At 37.1% G+C, this 23,025-nt stretch overlaps 1 protein-coding gene across 1 annotated transcript; it reads right to left on the minus strand.

Moving 5' to 3' along the window:
- Window positions 1–7,759: 7,759 nt before the first annotated feature.
- On the minus strand, window positions 7,760–22,628 carry postnb (periostin, osteoblast specific factor b). Its single transcript, XM_042486921.1, has 22 exons — window positions 22,491–22,628; window positions 21,851–21,949; window positions 18,129–18,193; window positions 17,770–17,927; window positions 17,527–17,691; window positions 17,287–17,433; window positions 16,429–16,570; window positions 15,297–15,509; window positions 15,040–15,174; window positions 14,317–14,465; window positions 14,024–14,160; window positions 13,697–13,827; window positions 13,440–13,574; window positions 12,869–12,967; window positions 12,667–12,734; window positions 12,363–12,408; window positions 12,213–12,242; window positions 11,477–11,668; window positions 11,345–11,392; window positions 10,116–10,178; window positions 9,989–10,027; window positions 7,760–8,707 (listed from the first exon to the last, which is right to left on the minus strand). Exons 1-22 carry the CDS (start codon window positions 22,607–22,609, stop codon window positions 8,679–8,681), a joined length of 2,409 nt encoding a protein of 802 aa, XP_042342855.1. The 5' UTR covers window positions 22,610–22,628; the 3' UTR covers window positions 7,760–8,678.
- Between the last annotated feature and the right edge of the window lie 397 nt (window positions 22,629–23,025).

Genomic DNA, 23,025 nt, shown 5'->3' on the forward strand with positions numbered 1-23,025 from the left:
AAAGGTAAAAGTTGCAGTTAATTATATTCTGAGAAGGAGTTGCATCATTAACTGGTGTGACTTTACACCGTTTGGATACTGTACACACTTGAACACTACGCTACATGTCCTCCTTTAGCAAAGTGGAAAACGCCTGGACATTTTCCATACTGGGTAAGTCGTGAAAAAACACAGATGAAGCCAAACCAGCGCATGGTCGGTTTGTGATACTGTCCAATTAAACCGTTTCCCAATAATAGTGAATATTCTCCAAGCTGTCACTTGAGCCAAGAGTGCTCAAGTCGGTATCCAGTAAAAATAAAGTGTGTTATGACACGAGTATCTAATATATGTGTTATATAGGAGGATGGTGCTCCAGAGGAAAGCAGAATACTTATTTTAATGTTACACTAGACTTTAAAATTCCAATTTAGTGACCACATTCTTCTTGGAAGCACTTAAGCTGCACTGAAAACACTTCCCAACTCTTGAACTTGTTTCTAAGTTGAAAAGGACAAAGAATCTGTAAATATTAATACCAGACTCTCATTTGATTTTGCAGTAATTACCAGTAGCTGACATACAACAATAGCATAATCAACAAACTGTTGATTATGCTATTGTTGTATGTCAGCTACTGGTAATTACTCTGTCTCCTTCATATTGTTGCGGGGTTCTGAAATAGTTAAAATCCTCATTGTGTCATGCAAGCTGTCCTGCAAGCCAGGGCTCATGATAAGTAAGGCATTTCACAGTATTTGCGTTGGCCCAGGTAATAAAAGATGTTGAACCTGAAGGCGATAAATTGCTACAAACATGAATGATTTGAACTTCGTATCCTCATGTGTCCCTTCGTCAGCACGCAGGAGCTGCTTGCTTCCAGGTTGTAATTCAAAACAAGGCACCAGGTCAAATGTACAACTGCACTGCATGTTGTGTAGAAATGCATAAATGGCGACAAAATAGGAGTGGAAACGGGACTGATACCCTGTCAGTGATGTGCTTGCATTGATGCTGGAATGTGATATTTGTCAGTACTAAGATAATAATCCAAATACTGAACATTACAGTTCGTACTATCAGAGGACTTTATATCTTTTCATAAGAATTTAATATTACAAAATCTCGCCCATCCATGTGTCTGTGTTGGAGGAACTTCTTGGGAAGTTGTTGTTGATCCCTCTTGTGACTTGAGCCAGCCATGGAATTTGGGAAAAAAACACGAGCATGCAGCTGGTCAAACCGTATTGTTTTTCGTAATCTTACTGGGCGCAATGTTAAGATGCTGAAATCTAGCAAAGCACTGAGAGAGTGCATTTATTTGAAACCTCCCAGTGACATCTTTAAAAGAAGTTGAAGGCAGAAGAGCCATGAGTTGGAAAGTACAGTTTGTGGAAGAAGATGAGGAGGGAAAAAGTGAATTATTTATGGATCGAAGGCTCAGTTTCAGGAAACATTGATCCACAATTTCTTTTGAAAGGTACAAAAGACCCTGTCAAGCACTTAATTCATCATTTCCATGGCATTAGGGGTACAGGAAACACTAAAATGACAAATACTTTTATAGCTACATGTTGCATAATGCGTTATAAATCACAGCATGCTCAATACAGGTTTGTAAATTAAAAAAAAGAGAGAAATCTAATTATTCAGCCGTTTAAAACCGTAGCAAACTTGCCCAATTTCTTTCAAAACAGGGGAGGAAGGCAATGAGCAATTTAAAAAATTGCAGCAAATTAGTAATTTTTGCAAAAAAATTACCCAAAAATTAGCAAAACAAAAGAAAAGTGAAAAACAAAAAGAAACAAGGAAATGACCTCAAAAGTGCCTAAATTCAAAAATATTATAAATTCTGAAAGTGATTTTGAATATATAACTCTAATAATCATAAAAACAGTAATATTTGTGATCTAATAATTACTGGGCATTCTCCTTTTTATATTAATTCAATTTCTTTTCTTTTTTTTTTTTTTTTTTACCAATTTTACATTTTGCTCATTGCTTTTTTCCCCATGTTTTTGAACAGGATTTAACATTTTTGCTCAGATTTCAAAGGTTTAAATACTTGTGAAAGGCGCCTGAATGCAGCAAAAGAAAAAGTGATATCCATCCAGATTTCAAAAGGTTAAGCAACATGAAATAGGGTTGTACTTGATATAACTATGTACTGTGCAAGCATCCTTTTTTTTAGGTTCAGGTGAAACAGCACATAAATATTTACCATATCAAAAGCATAAAACTAATAGACCTGACCTAAATTCACAGGTTTGCCAAACCTCTGAATTACCACCCACATCTCACATGTTGTTGAGCAGTTTGACCATTCAGTGTGGATACCAGGAAAAGTCATAGGTGCCATGTGAATTACACAGAATTTTAGTCAGGCATCAGGAAAGAGTCCGAAAATAGATTTCTCTTGAAATATGGTCCATTAAATTACTGCTTCCGTGTGGCAATAGTCCAGTGAATTTCAAACTTGTTACAGATACTGCGGCATTGAATTGAACACTTGAGGTTTGGTGGTTGAAGCAATAGAGGAGGCTATTGTGAATAATTTTTGTTTATGTATTGTGTCACAAGTTGACTTTGGCAGACGTGGGCCCTTGAAAGGGAATATGGAGCAGTTTGTGGGTAAATAAAGGGATAATTTTTTTTTTTTGTCTGACTCAAGATATTATTTAATCCACATGTGCTTTTTATTGCTTTTTACATAATTATCTATACTGGAGCCAAATGCTTGCTATTTTGGTCCTGCATGGAGTAACATAAAACATGACTGTCTGTTTCTCACAGAAGAGGAACATTGAATCCATCTGAATGCCGCATGAATGTTTACATCAAAGAGATCTTGATCTATTTAGTGCACACCCATGTGAAAATATGAATATGATACAATGTGAAATATTTACTGTTTTGGAAAGGCTCAGAAGCCATTGTTTCCATAATAATAAAGCTCATAATCAGTATTCTTAGTATTATTTCTATGTGATTATAGCATCTTTGGATTTATTTAATTTGTTGAAAAAAAGTAAGGCACCACTGATAAAATTTTCACTATTAGGCAGTTGCAACCACACTTAAATGTTCAGTTAGCCCCTATGTTGTTTTCCTTAAGGTTGGTGTGAAGTTTTAACATGTTTTTGGTAATTTTGTCTCAGTGGATTGTATGAAGGATATGGTAAAGGAGGCATGAACATCATTTTACACAGATAGATGTAGACATTAGGTGGCTGTTGGCAACATGTTGAAGTATCCTTGAGCAAGATACTGAACCGCAAATTGCTCCTGATGCTGCGTCATCAGAGAGGGTGTGAATGATTACTGAGTAGCAGGTGGCACCTCGGCCACCAGTGTGTGATTGTGTGTGTGAATGGGTGAATGTGACGTGTAGTGTGAAAGCACTTTGAGTGGCCAATACGACTAGAAAAGTGCTATATAAGTACAGTGCATTTACCATTAGCAGCATAAGAAAAAAAATAATGTGAGCCATGTTTTGAAAAAAGTTTGTTGTATTTATCTGAATGTATTAATTTGTTACCATTTCTATCACATTTTGAACTGTGATAAGAATTTAACCCTTTGAAACCTGGAGAGACATCACTTTTACTCTGCTGCTTTCAGACACCTCACAAGTACATAAACCTTTGAGCACTGAGCGAATTAGTGCAATTTCTTAAACTTGAATTACAAGAAATTAGAAAATTGTTTAAAAAAGCTAGGGGAAAATGGTGAGGAAAAAAAAGAAAAAGTCAGGGAAAAACTTAAAAAAACTGTCATAACTACATATTTAAAATGTATGTATGTTAAATAATTAATATATTTTAAGCACTTTTTCGAGGTAATTTCCCCCTCCTTCCTTTTTTAAATCAATCTATTTATTTATGTTTTATTTGACTTATTTACAGGTATTTTCTACTAATTTCTTGCTAATGTTTGGGTTGTTTCTTTTTTTTTTTTGTTGCTGATGGCCTTCTTCACATGTTTTTGAAAGATATCAAGCTGATTTGCTCAGGATTTAAAGGGTTAATTTTGTAAAATACTGACAGTTTTTTCAGACTATATGCAGAGTTCACTATGCCAGATTTGTTCTTAAATACATATTGTATTGTGTTCTTTAATGTATAAATTGAAAGCTTTCAACAGTGATAGAGACAAAAGCTGACAGGTGCTTATGAAGACGTCCAAGTGAAATCTGTTCTTTTTTAATTAATTCATCCTGGGGATGAACCTTTAATCTTCCTCTCATGCATCATTCTAGCAGCCCAAATATTATGTAACATCTTGGTGTTCATGAGTGGAAACAGTCAGACAAAATCCAAAGACTGCATGTTTTGGACATAGCCATAAGATGGAACATGCCTTGGATAACTGGCTTTATTATGATAAATAATTATAGCTGGGGTTTAATTTTGAATTAAATAAAATGCTACCCAAAAAGATTCTAGTGTGGAAATACATTATACACCGATAGAAAGAAATGCATTTAGCCACGTAGCATTAGTAAAAATAAAGCGCTTGGTAAAAGATGTTCAATAAACTGTCTGATTTAAATATAGAGGATTATTTATTGGGCTCCATTTATGTCGCTCTGGCAGTTCTTCCTGGCAGTCTGTCAGAGCATGACAAGTTATGTAACTTTTGAATCTGCTTCTCTGTATGACACATACCCCAGAGATGGAAAAACAGAAGTCACTGCGCTCTATAGAGCCTTATCACCCTGTAAAATGTTAAAATATGAAATTAACTTATAGTATTAGGCTTAATAATGTGAGTTAGGATGGTGTAACAGCTCATATGATAATAAACCTGATAACAGCCCTGCAAATACTTAGACGTGCATGATTCACTTCTTAGAACAGTAAACTTGACTGTTGCAGTCTGTATTTCTGAGAACTAATATATCCTCAGTGACTCTATCAGCCACTCAGAAACAACAACACTGACAGAATACGGTGTCTTCTAATGAACAATTGTAAATTCACATTTTTACACAAAAGTAAGACAAATTAAAGCTGACACAAAAGGGATCTAATGATGTCTAATCCTTTTACTAGATGTCTAGTGAAAAAGTGATACATTACAGTGGATTTTTTCGAGAAATAGGAGCAGACCTACAGGCTGGAAAGTTTTTTGAAAGATAAAAATCTTGGTGTCTGAGGTCTGTCTCACAAAATCACAGTCATGAAGCCTTCATAAAACCTAATACCAGTTATACCTGGGCCCACAAAGTTGGTTACCTGGCTCTGGTAGTATAGAACTTTCCAAACCAGCTATATGAGCATTCATATTAGTAAAGTGGGATTAACAAAACACACACACACACAAAATTAGCCCAAGACAGGCTTGATAAAGCAAAAACTTAGTTAGTTTTTATTAATACTGATAAGCTACTGTTAAAGAATGTTCAAAGCCCTGCAGATAGTCATTTTGTGTTACAGAACAATGAAAGCGGGGCTTAATTCACATTTTAGCAAATAAAATAGATTTGTAACTTAGTCGTTTGGAAGTTCCCCTGTTGATTCAGATAATTTGCTATGGTTTGGCAGTCATGCAAGGTAAAGAAGTACTCCTCTGACCTGGAACTGCCACTCAGAACTCAGTAGGAGGATATAGATTCATGTTGGCTTCAGTATCAGTAAATTTTAAATTGCGTTTTTGCTTGGGTACATAATGTTCAGTTGTACTCCACTCATGTAGATATAAAGACAGATTTTATTGAGCCAGGTCTATGCTCGATGGCATTACAGTGGAGACTCATTCAATACTCAGCACACAACGGCCGTGCCAGGAACATGTCAGCTATTTGGAGTTACTGATGCATCCAAATGACGAGTCACTTTCACACAGCTGCATCCAAGGCATTCAAAGACATGCACATTTACTGGGCCAGAGAGTTCTGCTGGTATGCTTATATGAGTGATTTGGGGCAATTAAACAGAGACAGAAGCCTTGTTTGAACTCCAGATTTTGTAGTTCACATGGGGTATACTTGTATATTCCATCAAAATGATCATACTCATGATACTTATATGCAAATGTAAACTTCTTGCATGTTGAAGACTGATGAGATTATTAAATTATTAATTTGCTTTGGTGACACCTGCATGCCTAAAACAGATATTTAATTACTGAATTCTTGAACACTCTTTTCTAATCTGTCTGGCCTATTTTTTTAAATACAGAAATGAATGCAATTCTATCATAAAACAAACAACAAAAGCCTGACAGATGAGTTAGAGCTCATTTGGCATACAGATACTGTATTTGAATTTGCTGCCTGCATAGTTTGAGTTGAGGATGAGCAGACAGCTGCCTGTTGGTGATAGTGACAAGCAGTGGAAACTATCAAGTGAAATTTGAATCTGTTGTTGGTGATACCAGCAGTCTCATAAATGACTTAATAATTGATTGGGAGTTCACTGCTGAGTAAATTGTGGAAAATCCAAAACCGAACGGAAAAGCAATATGACCCTCCAGCAGATGTTTTCTCAATTTCCAGACAATGTTGTAAATGTATAAAATATTGCCTGCTGTGTGTCTGGCTGCAGAATGTATTCACTCCTTCTGTAGCAACATTTGCATGTTACTGTAGCAGTTTGCTTAAATAGTTACTTAATGTCTGCTGCCTGATGTAAATGTGACTGATACAGTTCATACATCATCAGGGATTTTAGCGAAGGGGAAAATATTATATAAACAAACAGATGGTTAAATGATTCATTTTGGTCATGGAGACTTGGTTCCCAGCCAACCTCCAGCATAACAGTGCCTCTCCTTCCGTCTTTACATTGAAAAATAGCCACGCAACATCAATATTTCCTTTCCTTTATCAAGATATATGAAGAATTTGGCATGCAGATTTACATATACCAGCAAGATACTGAACTGAGCAACTTAATGTATGTTGTCGTGACATGCATTCAGTAACAAAGTCTGTCAGCTTTGTGTTTTAATCAGATATGTTCAGTGACCCTTTTGGTATGGTGTTCAATAAGCAAGCACCTTGTTGAAACAGCAGTGTATGAGGATATGTTCATTTATGCATCAAGGTACAGAATTTAAGGCTACATTCTATTTTTTACCTTCTATTTTCTTTTTTTTTTTTTTCTTGTTTGGTTGGCAGGCAAGTTATTATTTTGGTTGTCCACAGTCCACTGAACAGATAGTCATTCTCTTTAAATGTCATTTTATTTTTACTTTAAAAAGCAGCATTTTAATGGCATCACAATAACAACCCCCCCTCTTCAAATGATGGTGCACTAGCTTCCTGACCCAAAAGCCTTTTGTTGCATACAGTTAACTATTTTTAATATAAAATCACAGATGAACAAAAAAAAATGCTTTTAAATTTTGTTAGTGTTTTTGTATGTTGCAAGAGTTTGTATTTGTATTTTGGCAGTCACTCAGATTTTTACCCCTTTTACTCCAGCCAAGAAGCCATAAACTGCACTGAGGAGTTTTACACATGAACCGAATAACAGAAGAGGCAAGGCCCAAGTGCCTGTACGCAACAGCTCACAATATGTCCCTGCAGCCTCAGGGCAAATATTTTAACTAGCTGTATTGTCTCAAACACGAGTTTAAATATGATTCATCCTTCTGATAATCATATAGCAATGTCTTAAGTTTTGTCCATTTCATAATACCCACTGTAAATAAAATTATAACCACTGATATTGAAGTTAAAATGAACAATTTATTTGTTTTCAAGTTTATTGTTGACAGTTGTTTTCACGCTGTCTACAAAAGGATAGAAAAAAATAATAAAAGGAGAGTTATCTTGCACATTAAACCCGTTTATTTCATATTTTAGATAATGTATTCTTGGAAGTTTCCAAAAGTGGACTGCCATGCTCCCTCTTAAACATACAGAAAAATAACTGATCCATTAAAAAGGATGACTCAGAATCTTTACAGCCTAATTTAAAGACCTCATATTTGGAAACAGAAAATGCAGACGATAATTAGATTTGACATTTGATATTTTAGATTCTATTTTATGACCCAATATTAACAAAGTTCAACAAATATAATAGAAACTACTCAGTCAATACAGATGCCCTTTTCAAATTGGCATATGTATGCAAAAAACTGCACTTTATTAGATGTTAAAAAAAACAGAAATGAGTAAAAACCCTGCAGTTGGATACATCGCTCCAAATGACAAAAGCATCAATGCGACTTACATGAAATCCTAAGCGCCTTACAAGCCACAGAAAAAAAAGAATGTAACAGTAAAAATCTGAAAACACATCATTATTTCTTTTTCAATCTTTATCATGCTGAGATTTATAAATCTTCCCCAACAGCTACTAAAATATCCTTATTTAAACTTTCACCTCCAGCAGAGTCATGGAGAAGTTTAGATCTGAAATGTTTTTATTGCTACTCTAATGGCTTGGATTTTATTGCTACCCTAACTTGCTCTGTGTCTTTGATGTCATGCCAAAATGTTAATTTGAACACTGTTTACGTACACTGAACTCATTTCAGACGTTGCACACTCATAAGAGATATACATTCAAAGCACCATTAAATTGTTTATGAGAATGGTTTTATTTTGGTCAATTATACCTTTTACAGTATATCTGGAATCACTGACATTTTAAGTGTAACCCTTTTATAAATCACCAGATTGATCCTCCAGGTGTGGTGTCAGTCTCTGCCTTTACTAAGTTGATATTTTCATCCGTCCATGCTCAGTCCCTTCCCCGCCTTCTGCTGCCAGCTGGTAAAAAAACAAAAAGGTTAGAACCATAAATACGAGTGAGTCAGCCAATACGTACTGAAGTTTGGTGTCGAGGCTCTGATCTCATCATTCCCCACAAAGAAATACCAAGCTCAGCTCAGCACAGCAGGAATGGGGATTGATGATAATAACTGTACCCATACAGTGATGTATGGACTCAGAGCCTACAGGTACAGTACTTTGCAAAAGTCTGAGGCCACCTTAAGCTCTGTTACTTTAGCAAGATTAAAATGATCATACATATTTATTTCTCAGTAGTCCCTTTACTAACATACAGCCAGAACATACAGGAAATATGTATACAGTATTAAAAACGTGAATATTTTAAGAATAAAAAACTTCAACAGGCTAGAATTTCAAGTATTATATAGTATATAGTATATATAGTAGTGTGACCTCCATATCCTCTTAGTGTGTCTTGAACTCTCTTGTGCAGAACATGAGATTGATAATCAAATCCTCTGGTGTATACACACCAGACTGCATTCAAGGCATGTCCAAAGCGCAGTATTGATTGTCTGAGCAACCTTTTGTTATGGTTTTACAATTTAATGTTTCACACATGTTGACTTCAGTCTGATGAAGCCATTTTGTTCTGACATTTTTGGTGTTTTCATGCATTGTACATGTTCTCTGTATTTTTTTCTGTATCTTTACAAGTAGACTGAGAAATAACGATATATAACTCCATATCAACTTTGCTAAAACAACAAAACTATGGTAGCCTAAGACTTGTGCACAGTACTGTAAATGTTTCAGTGGAATTGGGGCTCATGAAATGCTTCATGAACAGCAGCTGCTGTGGCATTAGTACCAAGTGTCAGCATAGCTTTCACATGAATATTGTCGCAGCAAGCGAGGCAGCAAAAGAGTGAGTAGTGCACAGTCGGCTTAGAGGAATAGGTTGACAATTTGGGAAATGTTCTTATTTGCTTTCTTGCCAAGGGATAGATAAGATGACTGACATCATTTAGATATGAGAGTGGTATCAATCTTTTTATATAACTCATCTAACTCTAAGCAAAAGGTGAGTAATTAGCATTAGCTAATAATAGCATTAGTGTTTTTCTCAAAATGTCAAATTATTCCTTTGAGTACACCTGCCATGATAAAAAGGCTGTGTTGCATATATGATGCAGCGAGAAGATTATGCCATGTGAACATAGCAGCAAACTCTGGTTAACTGCCTGAACTATCTCACAGACTGCACTGCATTTATTGCAAATGCAGGATTTATTTTACACCAACTAATTTCTTTACCTATAACTCTGCGGGGAGAGGTTCTCCTCGTACCGCCTGCTACAAAAGTAAACAAACATATCAGTCACACACTGTTTATGTATTATACCTTCCCCATCACCAGGATGTGCAAACTATTAAAACTCACCCTGGATAATTTTGGTAAGTCTTTCAGCATCATCCTCGGTGTTGATTGTTGAAAGGTCAATTCCTGAAGGAAAAAGAAAACATCCTTTAAGTGAAACTGGATGATTGCCTTAAATAATAATCTGGTTATATTCTGGCTATTTTAGCCTTATGAAGCAAGAGCAAGCTTCACATTCTACCTGAATATGTTTAAACAGCTTAAATGTATTACAAATTAAGTCTATTTAATCACCCATTAGCATCAATGAAGCTGTATGAATATGAACTATTTTCCTATTTTTTTTTTTTTTTTACACAAGTAGGATTACTTTTACATTTCTTGAACTAATGTGAATCTTACAAATTCATCCACAGGGGAGGCTGATGTGCAGAGAAGTGAGCGATAAAACTTTTAACTTATAACTTACACTTACTCTTTATAATTACACAAACTACAACCATTGGCCCTATGCGTCTAACAACTACAATTATCCTGGAAGGTCGTGTGTAAAATTTAGGGGTGAATATAGTATATAATAAATGTGTTTTTCATTGTATAATCACTTGAAAATGCTGTTGTGTTTCCATTACCTTAGAATGAGTTGTTTATATTTCCAAAGGGAGCAGGTCCTCATCCACAGAGTCCACCATGGTGCATTGACATGTTACAGTAGCCAAGAACTGACAAACCAAGCACTGGCTCTAGATCGCATTTTTGCATTGGCCACCATAGTTAGCAGCACCTCTACAATATGCAGTGTCCGAAAAACGCTGCCTTTTTAATGTGAAACTGCGTCATTCAGTGTTGTCACCCATTTAAATCTCTGGGTCCATTTGTTTTGGAGAGGAGGAGACCTCTGCAGAAAATTCAGCTCACGGTAAAAACTTCCTGAATGTCTAAATTGGAAAAAAGGTGAGCACACAATATCAGGTGCCAAGCTAGCTGCCTTTCTGGGAAGAGTCAAATTGCATTGGAAAAACACTGATTTGTAGCCTGAGAGAGATTTATTCTGTGTTTTTACTGGTTTACATTGGAAGGTCCATTTGTTTAAGAGAGAAGATGTTCTCTGTAGATTATCCGGCTCCTGGTAAAAACCTCCTAAACAATGAACACTGAAGGATTTCTAGCCAGGAGACGTTTCAGCTGGTTGCAGTCTGCAATCCTGACTACTAGATTCCACCACATACCCCTAAATCTTACACACTGCTCCTTTAAATTTTTGTGTTCAAATCTAAATGACTTTCACTCACCTTCCAGGGCGATGTTGGTGGTGCCACTGCTGACTGAGTACTGGGGGCCTGCAGAGGACAGCATTCAAAAATTTGTAAGACGATAAATCATATAAAGCAACTGACATATTAACTTTAGTAAAAACTATTTACCTTCAATGACCCTGGTAACTTTGGTGATAGAGGGTTCACCCTCAATGACTTGGGTGACCTTGGTGATGGAGGGTTGACCTCCAATGACTCTGGTAACCTTGGTGACAGAGGGCTGACCTTCAATGACTCTGGTAACCTTGGTAATAGTGGGCTCTGCTTGAATAACTCTTGTCACTTTGGTTATATCGGGAACTGTAAAAGCAAACAAGATGTGTCACTACATTGAAATTACAGCACAGCATTGCCCCTCGATACAGAGAATTTTCCATTTGTATGCACGTCTATCATAACAAATGGACCTTTCACTGGATCAGAAAGGTTGCTTTGACAAAAATGTGATTCATAATCACAGAATACCTGTCATCTAGTATGTAAATAGTTAATACACTGCTGTTTTAATTTAATTGTGTGACTTTTATATTTGTGTTTACTAAATGTTTCTATTTTATTCCTGACTGGTACAGGAATTAGTCATTAGTGGAAAAAAAGCCCTTTTCTATCTAATGCTGTCAGACCTTGCATGTGTTTGCATGTACTTGCATATGTGTGTGAAGTTATGTGGATAAATTAAAAGTGTCAGTAACTGATCGTTTGATGTTTCAGCTCAACAGAAATGAGCCTCCCTATTTTTCCCAATTCCTTGCATGCAACTGATTCATTAATCAAATATAATGTGTCGGCTTTAAATGATTAGGAATCACATGATGATGATACTCTGTAATCATCATTACTGTACCTTCCTGGACCACACGAGTGATGATCGTCTCTGATAACAACAGGAGATATAAAGCCATTAATGACAGTGAAAAGTGCCTCTTGGGAGATTAAGAGGACTGTATTGCAAAAACAATAAACAAGAAATAAACAGAATAATGCTGCTACTTACTCATGAATGTAAGGGGAATCTCCTGATATCTGAATCCTGAGATGTACTGGAAAAAAAAGAGAAAAAAAATCTGTTACAGCAGATACGCCCGTTTTGTTTTAAAGCCACTAGCTTAATGCTTTGCACAGATGGTTTTCAAGCAGGTTCTTGTCTTGTACATATGTTGGTTACATAAATAATATTTTGGCAGCCATAAAGGACTAAAAAAACATCTGCACACAGATAACTGCACCCTTCCCTCCATAAACTTATAAATCTTGCAGCTTAAATAATAATGATATTATATAAGTTTCTGATATGACACCTTGACTTGCATGTAAGAGATGAGCCTCCTCAACAGCATGAGGAGATCCTGGCTTCCAACAGGGATATCTAGAAGAAAACGCAGGGCTTTAATGCTTGTTGGGCATTTCTGCAGTTACAAGAACAATGCAGAAAGTGCATCGCATGACAGATTATACAAAAATAAGTTAATATTAACAAGGTTTACTTGGTGAAAATTGTACCTGCAGGATATAAGACTTGGTTGACCATGTGAATGACTCCATTTGTGGCCATGATATCTGACTCAGGGACTTGGACAGAATTCACTTTCATGGTGTTGTCTGTCTGAGGGGGGCGTTAAAACAATTAGAAACAAGAAAATGAGGGACCTAAGTTAACCTGTATGAGGAATGAACTCTCTTCTACAGCATATCATGTTATTAGCCTGCGGAGGTTACAAAGATTCAAAGTTGAGGGTGAGATTTTATCACACAATAATGACTGCCAACAGTTGAAATACATTCCAAACCTTTATACATCAAGATAACAAAATGTATGAAGCTTGAATTGCTCAAGGCATAAAGTGTATTGACTAATACATACACACATACAATAGTAATATTATCTTATAATATAATATATATAATATCTTTCAGTTCAAAAATATGTAGAGGAGGAATAATTAGACAATATAAAATTGCTGGGTAATGTTTTTTTTTTTTTTTTTTTGATTGATGGTGCAGAACCATCCTTCTGTATCACATCAATAACGGTATCTTCATTGGTGGTGGTTTGGAGACTGGTGTGACAAACCTCCCCAAGTCACTTTGAGGTTGCTGCCCTGAAGAGACTTGAGAAGGTTTGTCACACCAGTCTCCAAACCACCACCAATGAAGATACCATTATTGATGTGATACAGAAGGATGGTTCTGAGAGCATTAATGTCACCTGAAATTAGGAGTGGCAAACACATAAACGATCATTTTTTTTTTTTTTTTTTTTGTGATTTTAAACTATTAACTTAAGTGTTTGAGGCATGTTAAAAGATAAAGGGAGTCTGGGGGACCTACTCTTCAACAAGTTAAAGTCACTCTCGCTCAAACCAGCAAAAGCCTTATCACTTGGGGCGAACAGAGTAAAGTCTCCCTCCTGTTTCAGCAGGTCAGTCAAGCCAGCAACATCCATCAGAGACAAAAAGATCCTGCAGCAGAGAGAGGAAAACAGTAACTTGGCTGTTACAGAAACCACTGAGGGCTGACATATTGCAACATCAGCACTTTCTCACTCTCATCTGTGCCATGTGGATTTAATGGAAAGGTACAGAAAGACGCGGTTTGAGTATTATGCTGCGTTATAATACCACAGTCCATTTTCAATAAGCATTTCTCTGTACTTACTTGAACCCTCCATTTTCTGTCAGAATCTCAAACATAGACTTTTCTGCTGGTCTCAACAGAGTCTTCATGAGATGAAGGGCCCCGTTGCTTCCTTCCTTACTTCCTCTTATCAGACAGGAATTCTCAATGCACACAGCCTGCAGAAACAATCCAAAAGTTAAAAGCAAGGGGATTAATGTCACAGCACAAAGACATGAGGATTAATGGTCAAGTGAGATGGGTAATGCATATAGTGTGTGTTTAATGGCACCCAGCCACAATTTTTGGGCTCAGATTCAGAGAAGAGGACGCACTGTGCGATAGATGAAGACCCTCAGAAATTTTCCTGCAATGGTCTCCAGCTTCTGGCCATTGAATAACTGCCCAAGGACAATCTTTCTCTTTAAGATGTGGTTTTCCAGGATAATCTTGAGCAACCTCTGATCCATGGACATCACCTCATCTGTAGAGAAAAGAAATGGTTTTCTATTTCCCATGAAAAGTTTAATATACCAGCAAAAATGGTCATTTACATCTAATGCTTTGGCTTAAGCAACAGAAATGACACTTATGTTCTTAGAGTGCAATACTGACTAAGACATATGTGCTATAAGTGACTTGATTTGCTGCACAGTTCTGCAGGTGGACCACATATATGTACACATCATGAGACATCATATATTGTATATGGAAGAAATCAAAGTTTAATGTAAGATTCCTGTTACATCCAGCTGTTACTTGTGTAATCCTTGCACCCATTAAAAACGGTATGCCTATGAAGATAAAAGTTTTCAATTTCGGTAAATAACAAATTCTTGGTATAGACAAAAAAACATCTCTACTCCCTTTGGGTGAAGTCCAGGAATGTTGTCTGGGGGAATGGGTTTTTGATCTTAGATGGCAAAAAAACTTCTGCAGTGCCCCAATAAATCCACAATTTCCCCGAAGCTCCATGTATGTGCTCATCTATTTACTTATGACTCAACAGGCGAGGGGAAACGGGGCGTGCATGATATAACAAGCAGTATGTTACTCACCATTGAAGGCAACGTTGAGGGGAGCCAGTAAAGTATAATCAGTGTCTGCTCTCATTTCAGCTGAAAGGCCAAGCTCGGACACCATGTCGCCGAAAGTTGACTGGGAACTTCCCACAAGTTCCATCACCTGCTTGGCTTAAAGGGCACAAGAAATCCCAATACCATAAAATAGGTGGATTACAGAAAAACAAACATCTGGCACAATTTATGCATTTACGTAGTAAGGCATGTATGCTTTTAGAGGATAAGACTCTAACCTGAGTCTGGCATGAGCACTTGGTCAATAAGATGGATGACACCGTTGGTGGTGACAATGTCCTTCTTGCGCACCATCTTGACTCCATTGACTGTTAAGCTTTCGCCATCACACCCAATCTCAATGTTGTTGCCCTCCATGGTTTCGTAAGAGGTACCAGTCATGATAGCTTCAGAGCACTGGACTGAGTTCAGGAGGTGGAAATTCAAAAGAGCTGAAAAAGCAAGACAAAAAGTCTGGTTTGGGTGTGTATTTAGTCAGTTGGTTGTTTGTGCTGTTTTACGATCTCCTTTATGTTATACTGTAGCTGAGGATAAGACACCCTTGGAACCTGCAGACCCTTTGGATCCCTTGGGTCCTTGACTGAGACGACTTGTGATTTCGTTACAGTTCTGTTTAAATTTGTGTGAAATGGTCTGATCTCACATCATACAGCAAGCTGTGGGCTAATAAAAATTTTTTGGGTTGATGCCAATGTGACCAGCTTTCTCAATAACGCAGCTGTTTCCTGTCTCTCAGTGTTGATGCAAAACAAGCTATTGTTAAAAATGTTGAAATTCTGCACTTTTTTGTTGTTTTCTCTAAGATTTTTCAAGAGCTTACAGTCACTTTGGTTTTGAACATCTTAACTGGCTCTGATTGATGTTGATAGTGTTAAAATTCTTGCAAATGTTTGAGAAAAATATTAGTTACTACATGATTCTGACTTACAACCAGTAACTCGGAAAGATGGACAAAAACATTACCAAAGTGTCAAATTATGTGTTGCTTTGTTTGACTTTCCACCAACAATTTCATGTGTGACTTGAAACCTGATACTTATTTTTATGACTCTTCGACACAACTTTGCTTGCCAAATGTGTGTAGGTTCCAGATCCAATGTAGTGTCATCTGTTTTGAGTTAGAAGAAGTTGAACATGCATGAAAAAAATACTTTATGGGTGACTTAGTCTAGGAAATATGCCACCCGTGAATCACAGCATTTCTTTTCCTGTACCTTCATCACAAATGTAAATATGGTTCTAGTTTGTAACAGTTAACATAAAACCTTAGTCTCCGCTATAATGTTTTCAATGGCCTTGAATGATCTTTTGGTGCAGAGAAAAACCTCTACACATAACAGTCTAGTTTACCTTTGAGGACCTCTTTGTCGCCCAGAAGTCTTTCCAACACATCACTGCCCAGACTCTCAAAGGCTTCGTTGGTGGGAGCAAAGAGAGTGTAATGTCCTGGCTGACCCAGCTTCTCCAGAAGTCCAGAGTTTTGAGCTATATCCTAAATGGTGATTTCACCAGCAGGATTATGTTCAGGGAACTTCAATATACAATAGAATACAGTAGAAACATTTGCAGGAGATAGACATAACAACTTATCATCTATAGAGATCATTTGAAAGGTATACTTGGATTGTCAGTTGCTGTTACTGTCAATACACTCCTCAGCAAAAGTAAAAGCATTTTGACTATATTTGCTCTTTTTTTTTGTGGCACAGCCTCTTGGATGCCTGCTGCCTAAAGTCTAGCACCTGGTTGCTACCTTTTTTTAAAAAAAAAAGGCCCTGAACTCACCTGAGCCTGGTAGGGGTACACACTCACAGATGTTCCAAATACAAATAATCAGAAAAAGCAGAAAAATACACTGCCCCACACGTCTAGTAGGTTAAGAGTGATGACTGATGGATTTGTTTTGTATGAGTCCATACACTGTTTTTTTTTTTAAGGAAATCCTGCATAGTATATCTTTAATGTAAGTATAAATAAAGCATGAATGCAAATTCTGCAAGTCCCTCTAATTTCATGCATAGGTACACAGTCTGCGGTCTTTGTCCAGTTTTGCTGTTTTCTTCGCATATGCAGCTGCAATATTTTCAAATTGCTTTGCATGGTTGTATTCTATTTTAACAACGTGCAACATGTGTAAGCGCTTACTTCAGAATGCTTGTCCTTGAGGTGTTTACATGATTTCATCTATTCCTGTATGTGTTTACTCACACTCAGAGTCGTAAGGTCATCATCAACTTCAATGACATCCTGGATTGTGTTTCCAACAGCGCTGATGACACGGTCAATGACATGCACAACGCCATTGGTGGCGACCTGGTTGCCATAGATAATCCTGGCACAGTTCACAGTCACCACCTGCACATGATGTACATGTCAATATTAAACCACTGAAAAGTGTTAGTAAGTAATAAGAGGCTAGCTATGATTAAACTAAATGATTATACTCACGCCATTGGGGTAATGGTTAATTTGGAGACCAAGGTCATTGTACATGGAGGTGACTGTCATTCCATTCTTCAGATCTTTGGTCAAGAGGCGTTTGTTGGCCATGTGATAATGCAGAGCGTTGAACAGTTCAACGTTGACATTGCTGACCAGTGCATTCCTCATTGACTATTTGGTGAGGAAAATAAGATATTAAAACCTCACAGACAGAAAGCTTCCACAGCCTTTCGATTTGCTCTGACTCACTTCATCCAAAAGCTCCCAGGCCTCGTTGCTGGGGGCAAAGAAGGTGTAGGAACCAGATCCCTCAATCTCAGACCTTAGCTTAGAGATGTCAGAGTACTTTTGGGTGGAGGTGGCCTTCACCAGGCCCAAAGTGCCATACACGTTGTCAATAGGGGCCACTAAGATAGAGATTTTCAATAAGCATTAGTTATTACATTCTGATAATAGACTAGAAAAGAAAAACTCTACATGTGTTGACAATATGTTACACTATCCTCTTCTAGTTTCAAAAACAGCACACAGCTGCTCCACAGTTGGAGGCTATGGCCTGATCTAACCTTCATACACTGACTACCTTCTAGCACTGAAACCCACTGTACCTGCAGGGCAACCACGCATGCCCTCCAGCTTCATGTACCCAGGGCAGCACTCATACAGCACAGTCCTGCAGGCGAAACACACAGATGACAAGTGTGGGTATCATCTCAAAAAAGTAGCACATCCTCTGAAATTCTGTTTACAAGCAACTTTCAACATAGTTGTGTTAGAAATCTAGGTTTTTCTCGGGCTGCTGTGTATTGAGATGAATCATCATTCCACATTGGTTTTATGTGTTTTGCATTTCCAGATGTTGCACATTATCGTCTTCATTACCCAAACAAATCAAGTGATCCTATACAGCGTAGGCCAAAACCTAATGGAAAGGGAAAGTGTGCCTCAGGACTATGCTACCATTACAGTAGATTTATATTACCCCGACCTCCACTCTGAAGCTAAACAATTAGTTCGGACTCTATTTGGCTTTAGGTTAACCTCAGAAACATTAAGATTTTGGCCTTGAAAAACTGCAGTATAATTACAGTTGAGTTTAGGAAATGATAGTTGACACAAAGAACATTTAAAGGGTTTGGTGGTCTTTCTGGAAACAGTTGCACTCATCTGAAAAACAACATACATTTGTCACCAGTTTTTTTATTAAAATACTTGTGTTTTAGAGAATATCCATTGTGATTAGAAATATTAGAAACAAACGAGAAATGTTTATTTGCTGTAGCACAAACAGTGAGAAGCAGTGTCTGCTCTCCACTTACTGTAAATCATGCTGGACATCATAGCCTGAGGAGGATTGTAAAATTCAAAGTGCAGCTGCTACATATAAACATGACTATCCCCCTTGTGTCAGCAAGTCTGAACATGTTGGAACTATATCAGTGTTTCCAGCTCTTTGGAAAATCAGACATTTGGAAATTTACATTTCAGTTATGGTGGGAGGGGAATTACGGTTTTGGGTGAGAAGTACAGTATCAGGTTGTGTTGTTGGGTGTTCATGTATTTTGCAAGCTGATGTTGGGCTTTTATGTTTGGACCCCAGGAAGAATATTTGCTACCCTGGTAGCAACTAAATGGGGATCCAAGTTAACAAATAAACAAATAAATAAACCTCAAATAACTAACAGGTATGCAACTATAAAAAGACCCACAAAACATTAAGAACATCACAGATGAACCTATTAGTGGTAAACTATAACACATGCTTTTAGAGTTGGCTGAGGAGTTCATTACGGCAGACTGCCCTGTTTTTACCATTAAAAAACTCTTAACAAGGAAGCTGCTTCCTCCCCCATTTATCAGCTCGACGTGATTAAAATAATTATGACAAGTAGCATTATATTCGGTTGTGAATGGCAGTGAACAGTACTTTTTCTACATATCACAAAAGAAGATTAAAGATGAGGAGTGCACCAGCGCTTAGCAGTTCCTCTTCATCAGCAGTTTCCATGTGAAATCTGTACACCAGGAAAGCTCCATATGTGTGCCACGTGTAGCTCAAAATAGATAACAGTGACATGGTTGGCATGGTTAGGAACAAAGAAAGATGTAATTAGATTGAATGATTGGAAACTATAAAATGCTACATGTAGAGCAATTGTGAATGGTTGCTCTTAGGCAAAAAAAAGAAAACCCCAGTAGTGAGATTCCAACATCTCAAAATAAAAAGCAAAACGTTTTTGTTTGAGCAAAAAGAGAAAACATGTCGACTAATTCAGACAGGGTACAGACTGAGGCTTCTGGGTCATGGCTAACTGCACTCCAGCTGAATGGAGTTGGTGGGACTGGGATGAGATCACACAAGCCCCATTGGGGCAGAGTCAGCAAAACCCTTGCTACATTGCTCTCCCACACAGTGGGATTGTGTCTGGCCATGGCGTTGGAAACTTTTGACTGGTCTCTATAAAAAAACGTTCCACTAAGAATGATGATAATTTGTTTCTAACATAATATAAGCTGTATGTGACTTTATTCCAATTCAACCCATCACTAATAGGCAGTTTGGTTGTACAAAGTTTTTGTAGTGACAGAGCTGCTCTGGAAGCAGTAATATTCTCATTTGTTGAATAAAACCTCAGTGGACAAATACGAGTACCTTGGCTGGCTACATAAAGTAAGACTCAGCAACACTTGCCAGAAACTACAGTAAAAAATGCAATTCAAGCACTATTAGATCATCTTGGTTTGTGACAGGGCCAGAATTATTTTATATGTTCAAGATGGTAATGCTTCCCTTTTGCTTCTGTGGTACAGTGGGATAGATTTCTTGCTGAAGTATACCCTACACACAAGCTATTTTTTTTTTAGAAATTTAGTTATACCAATACACATATTGAATAAACCTTGTTTTCTTGATTACTCTAAAACAGACAGAGAATCTGTCAAAGATGTGTCAAAGAAGTACTCTGCTACAGGTAAAATTTATTGCTGATTCTCTATCCCATATGTATGCTGACTGAAACAATTATACATCGCCTTTAATTGAGCTACAGTACAGAGTTTTTTGTAATTATGTTTGTGAACTGCCAGGAAACATCTGGGGAGCTTGTGGAGGGCGGGGGGGGGGGGTGATGGGAAGGTTATATGTTTGATTGGGGAAGGTAATGTGTTCAGTGTCAGGATAACTGATGCATTTAGGAAAACATTGTTTACATTTGTTATTCAATGTGTATGTACATACAGTTTGTATGCTAGCAACTGTATACTGTATGTGTACACCACTTATTTTGTATCATTCTGTGCAAAGTTTAATTGCCTTTTGCCATGTTTGTCCATCCCCTCAATCAAAAACCATGTAAATTATCATTTATTTATGAGACAAAAAAATCGATTAATCTTTAATTAACCAAGTAATTTAAGCACTTTTTTTATCAACTAATATTTCTGCCACCAATGCGGTCTGGCATTTAATAAGTTTATGTGGCTCAAACTGGAATCTACTAATTATAAATGATGCATTCAGGAGCTCTTGCATCAGCATACATTAACAGGTGTAAAACAGTAAACCAGTTTACCGTGTGAATTCAGCTTTGGCCCAGCTTTGTTTTGATTGATTCTACAGTCCATGTCAGACTCCCATTGAAACAGATAACATTCTTTGGCTGTTTCCAACATTATCATTTGCCAAGTGTGCATTCATCATGAAGAGCTAAGCCTATTTAGAGTGCTAAGCATGACTTGGGCATAATGCAAGCAAAGAGGGCAAGCTGAATGTGTGGGTTTGTGCATGTGAGAGAGGAAGAGAGACTGTAAAATAGCTATGGCTGTGATCCATATTTAAACACAAAAGTGCTGAGGGGGCTGGAACAATAAGAGAAAAAGAGGTTGCTGAGAATGATTGAGCTGAGCGCTTTTCCATTCATGAACAGAGTCAACATTTTGCAGCCACACCATATCCTGGAATCAGTGGTTCACCACTGCGGCATTCAACAACCACCAGGCTTCCTAAGTTATGAAAACCCTAATGTACATTTTATAGGATCGAATAGGACCTTCTCCAATACAAAGGTTTTAGGGCTGCGTCCATGAATGTGTTTTTCATTTTAAGCGCTAGTTTTATTCAAAGTAAGATAACAGATGTCTGTCTCTATGGAAACATTCAAGTTTCCATGAAAACCCTTGAAGAAGAAGAAGCAGTAGAAGTACACACTCGGGATTTTCAATAATTTACAGAATTCACTGTTAAACCTTTTAGTCATTCATTGCGCTTGTAGTGTTTTTCTTTAAACAGCAGAAAAAACTCGTCATGTTGGAGACATTAGACAACACTCACGCTTTCTTTCCACAGATGGCCCCTTGGTACCAATTACGGCAAGTGCTGAAGTACTTCTTCTTGGTCCCCATGACTTGCTGGAGTGCGCAGACATTGGGTCTGAAGAGAATTGAAGGTGGAAAGGGGATGGAATATTAATCAGCAGGTAAAACAAACAAATACCATCAATCAGCAAATAAAACAAATAAATACCATTCTAGAGAAACTAAGGAAATTTAAATTACTATGTAACAAACATCCCCGCTGTGTGAGACACCAGACTGTCAAGTGTGAATAATTATTTGGCAACTATCCCTGGTGCATCTGAAACCAGACAGTCAGATATGAATAAAGACATCCACGCTGGCCGGATATTAAATTGGTTTGTCAAATTTAAATTGGAATTCAACAACTATAGTACTGCAGGTTTGCACCTTTATAAAGTAAAAAAATAGAAGTAGAATATTCAATAATGTGCCATAAATGAACCAGTGACAGACACATATTACATCACAATACAAAAGATATATATATATAAAGATACATAAGAAACAAAATATGAAAAAATGATTAGAATTTCTGATTGCTGATGTTCCAAGGCTCAATTCTACTACATGCAAAATGAAAAAAAATCCTAGTGAAAAAATATTAATACTCTTACCCTTCTTTCCTTGCCCTGATGCGACTGTGGGCAACTATTTTGTCATAAGCTGAAGAGTCAGCCTTGTCAAATGTAGAGAGCACAAAGAGTGCAAAGGCAGCTACAAAAAGGAGCTTCATCCTTGATATCTTAGCTAGCCCCTCCAGACCCAGAGTAATGGGAGCAGACTTAGAGTGGGAGTTTATATACCACAAGTCTCACCCTCCACTCAAGGAGGATGGCAACATTTCATGCATGCATGGACCACCCAGAACTTCTCAACCTCATTCTATACTAATATATTATGATTTATCTTTTTTGTTTGAATAATTATATTATATATATATCAAACACTTCATGGAGAATATTCAAAAAAATGTTTTAGTAATCTTTGTAATCCTTGCCATTCCTCTTTTGTATGCATTTATATCGGTGTTGATACACTGATGCATATTAATGCATTTGTCATAAAAAGCTTTCAAGACTCTATTTGTAAGTTTATTTCATGTGGTAAAGTTATTTTTTTTCTTGAACTCACATTAAAAAAAAATCTAGC

The sequence above is a fragment of the Plectropomus leopardus genome, chromosome 5, assembly GCF_008729295.1.
Source record: "Plectropomus leopardus isolate mb chromosome 5, YSFRI_Pleo_2.0, whole genome shotgun sequence".
NCBI lineage: Eukaryota > Metazoa > Chordata > Actinopteri > Perciformes > Serranidae > Plectropomus > Plectropomus leopardus.

Excerpts from the sequence above, each read along its gene's own strand:
- postnb (XM_042486921.1), bottom strand. The coding sequence starts at position 22,609 with ATGAAGCTCCTTTTTGTAGCTGCCTTTGCACTCTTTGTGCTCTCTACA. Across the intron at positions 14,466-15,039 it reads CCTCAACGTTGCCTTCAATG|ATGAGGTGATGTCCATGGAT; the intron begins GTGAGTAACATA and ends TTTTCTCTACAG. Across the intron at positions 11,393-11,476 it reads AGTTACCAGGGTCATTGAAG|GCCCCCAGTACTCAGTCAGC; the intron begins GTAAATAGTTTT and ends TGTCCTCTGCAG.